We start from the raw sequence: 2,163 nt of genomic DNA, 5'->3' as shown, positions 1-2,163 counted from the left end.
CGCACTTCTGCGACCCTGAAGGCCCTCAGAACAGACCTGGGGAAAGACCTCTCCTGGAGGTTCCAATTTTGCTCTGCTTAGTGCAAGGATAAGTTAAAAAGCCATGTGTTCATTATTCCTGCTCTGGTTTTACAAAGCAGCAATACTCCTGCTATTTTCTTCCTCGATGAAGAAGATCTCAACCATAAACCATAAACTGTCTGAGAGATCCTCCTAATCTGTACCACCAAAACCAGACTACTTTTTAAAATAAAAATGTAATTTTTCCTTTGTTAAATGGAATAATCACTTAAGGTTGTTCTTCTGAAGAGAGAATTCTAGAATAAATTTCTGACCTTTTGTAAAGGTTTTGAGACACGAAGAGATTGAGAAGGCAATCGTGCAGCTTCTGTTTACCTCCCTGCTGCTGGACAAGCCAGGGCAGCTCATCTGCAGTTCTCCAGGTGACTCTATCGTGGCCGCTGGCAGGAGGAGACAACACTCAGTGACACCTTCCTGGAGGGTGCCTCGAAGGTTCAGCGAGGGAGAAACACACATTTCATATGCACCTCTACATATAATCAAAAATCTTAGGCAAAAGCAGGAATCTGACTAGCCTATTACAATAAATAACCCTAACCAAATTCTTCCCTCCACCTAAATTTATGGGCATGAAGGTGAAACATCATTGAAAGACTGTAAGACAGACTGAAATCTCATGACTTAAAAACCTCATAATATGAGGGTACTCTATAGTTAAATTATTTAGAAAACCCTCAGGGACCCAAATATATACACAGACATACATATACACATATTTTAAACTATTTAAGTAGAATAAAATAAAGATAACAAAATGATCCTGCTCTGATTTCACTCAAGTTTAAACCCTTAGCATAGTTATTAGAAGACTTCCTTACGAAATCATCTTTTGTTCTCTTGACATTAACAGAAAAGGGAAAAGATTTACTTGTTTTTGGAATAAATTTTATAACTTTATAAGCTAAAAAAGAGAAATAAGGACACAAAGAAAGAATATCACGGAAAACATAGGCGTTGATGATACCTCAGCTGCAAGGTGAAATAGCTGATCAGCTTTTGCCTGTATGAAGAAATAACAGTGGCGTCCTCCATGTACTCAAGTCTCACTGTTTCCCAGGCCTAAGGTTAAAAAAACCAAACAAACTATAAATTTTAAAACTGAAATAATTCTAAATTCCTTTTTTATAAATTCATTGTTAGGACTTATTTTTTTTTTCTTTTTAATTGTAGGTAACAGAACTGTCATTAGACTGTTCTTTAAAATAGCTATTAACTGTTCAAGATATATTTACGCAATGAGCTTATTTAGAAAACAACTCTTATACTAATTTTTAAGAACAGAAAACACAATTTAATTCCAACCTTTAATTAATATATTTTTTAAAATCCTAAAAAGAGCCAGTGAGATAGTTCAGCAGTCTAAAGTGCCTGCTTAGGTAAGCGTAGGCAAGTGCAGGGGCCAGAGTTCGATCCTCAGCAACACATGCAGCACCAGTCCTGCCCCCAGGGTGGGCTGAGCTGGCCACAAAACAAACAAACAAACAAACAAACAAACAAACAAACAAACAGACGTTTTTTTAAAAATCCCAGAAAGTTGGAATGAAAAGTTACTAAAAACGATAGATCATATACAAATGATATACAATAAAGAAAGGCTATGAAATTACAAACATTCCACATCTCCAAATGTAACAGCACATATGGAAGATTTACTTCACCTACATCTCAGCTGTAGCACTGCATGGAAGAATGGTATTAGCCAACAGCCTAAAGATTTACTACTATGTGCTAGGCATCCAGCCTAATATCTCACAAGGACCAATGAACATCTTAATGTGTGTACAACCTGTGGTAGCTAGCAAAGCCTGGCCAGATCAGAGGATCTGTGAGAGGTCAGACAGACAGGAAGCTGAGAAGAGCTGGGAAGTGAAAGGAGGACGGCTCATTCTCAACTCCATATGCATGCAGTGGTATCAGTAATACACTGACACATAAAATTTTTTTTGTTTTTCCGTAATTTTATTGAGAAACAAATAGCAATGAGACAGTTTCAAACCAAGTTGGTAGGACAGTTTCAATAATTAACACATTGCATACATTCTTCCTAGTCTGTTATTTGTTGTACAAGTTGCAGACATAATA

At 36.8% G+C, this 2,163-nt stretch overlaps 1 protein-coding gene across 6 annotated transcripts in view; it reads right to left on the bottom strand.

Moving 5' to 3' along the window:
• Positions 1-2,163, bottom strand: part of Nphp3 (nephrocystin 3) — a 45,476-nt gene that overhangs the window by 16,998 nt on the left and 26,315 nt on the right. For 3 of the 6 annotated variants that reach the window (XM_004625014.2, XM_023705137.1, XM_023705142.1), the window contains exons 18-19: positions 1,046-1,140; positions 336-461 (exon numbers count right to left, since the gene is read on the bottom strand). In XM_004625014.2, the coding sequence (XP_004625071.2) occupies positions 336-461; positions 1,046-1,140 (221 nt within the window). The remainder of the gene's footprint in view (positions 1-335; positions 462-1,045; positions 1,141-2,163) is intronic. The other 3 variants (XM_023705146.1, XM_023705150.1, XM_023705154.1) reach the window with 2 other exon arrangements.

Source organism: Octodon degus, unplaced genomic scaffold, assembly GCF_000260255.1.
Source record: "Octodon degus isolate 3935 unplaced genomic scaffold, OctDeg1.0 scaffold00008, whole genome shotgun sequence".
NCBI lineage: Eukaryota > Metazoa > Chordata > Mammalia > Rodentia > Octodontidae > Octodon > Octodon degus.
The sequence above is the reverse complement of the archived record's forward strand: the minus strand, read 5'-3'. Positions and strand labels throughout refer to the sequence as shown.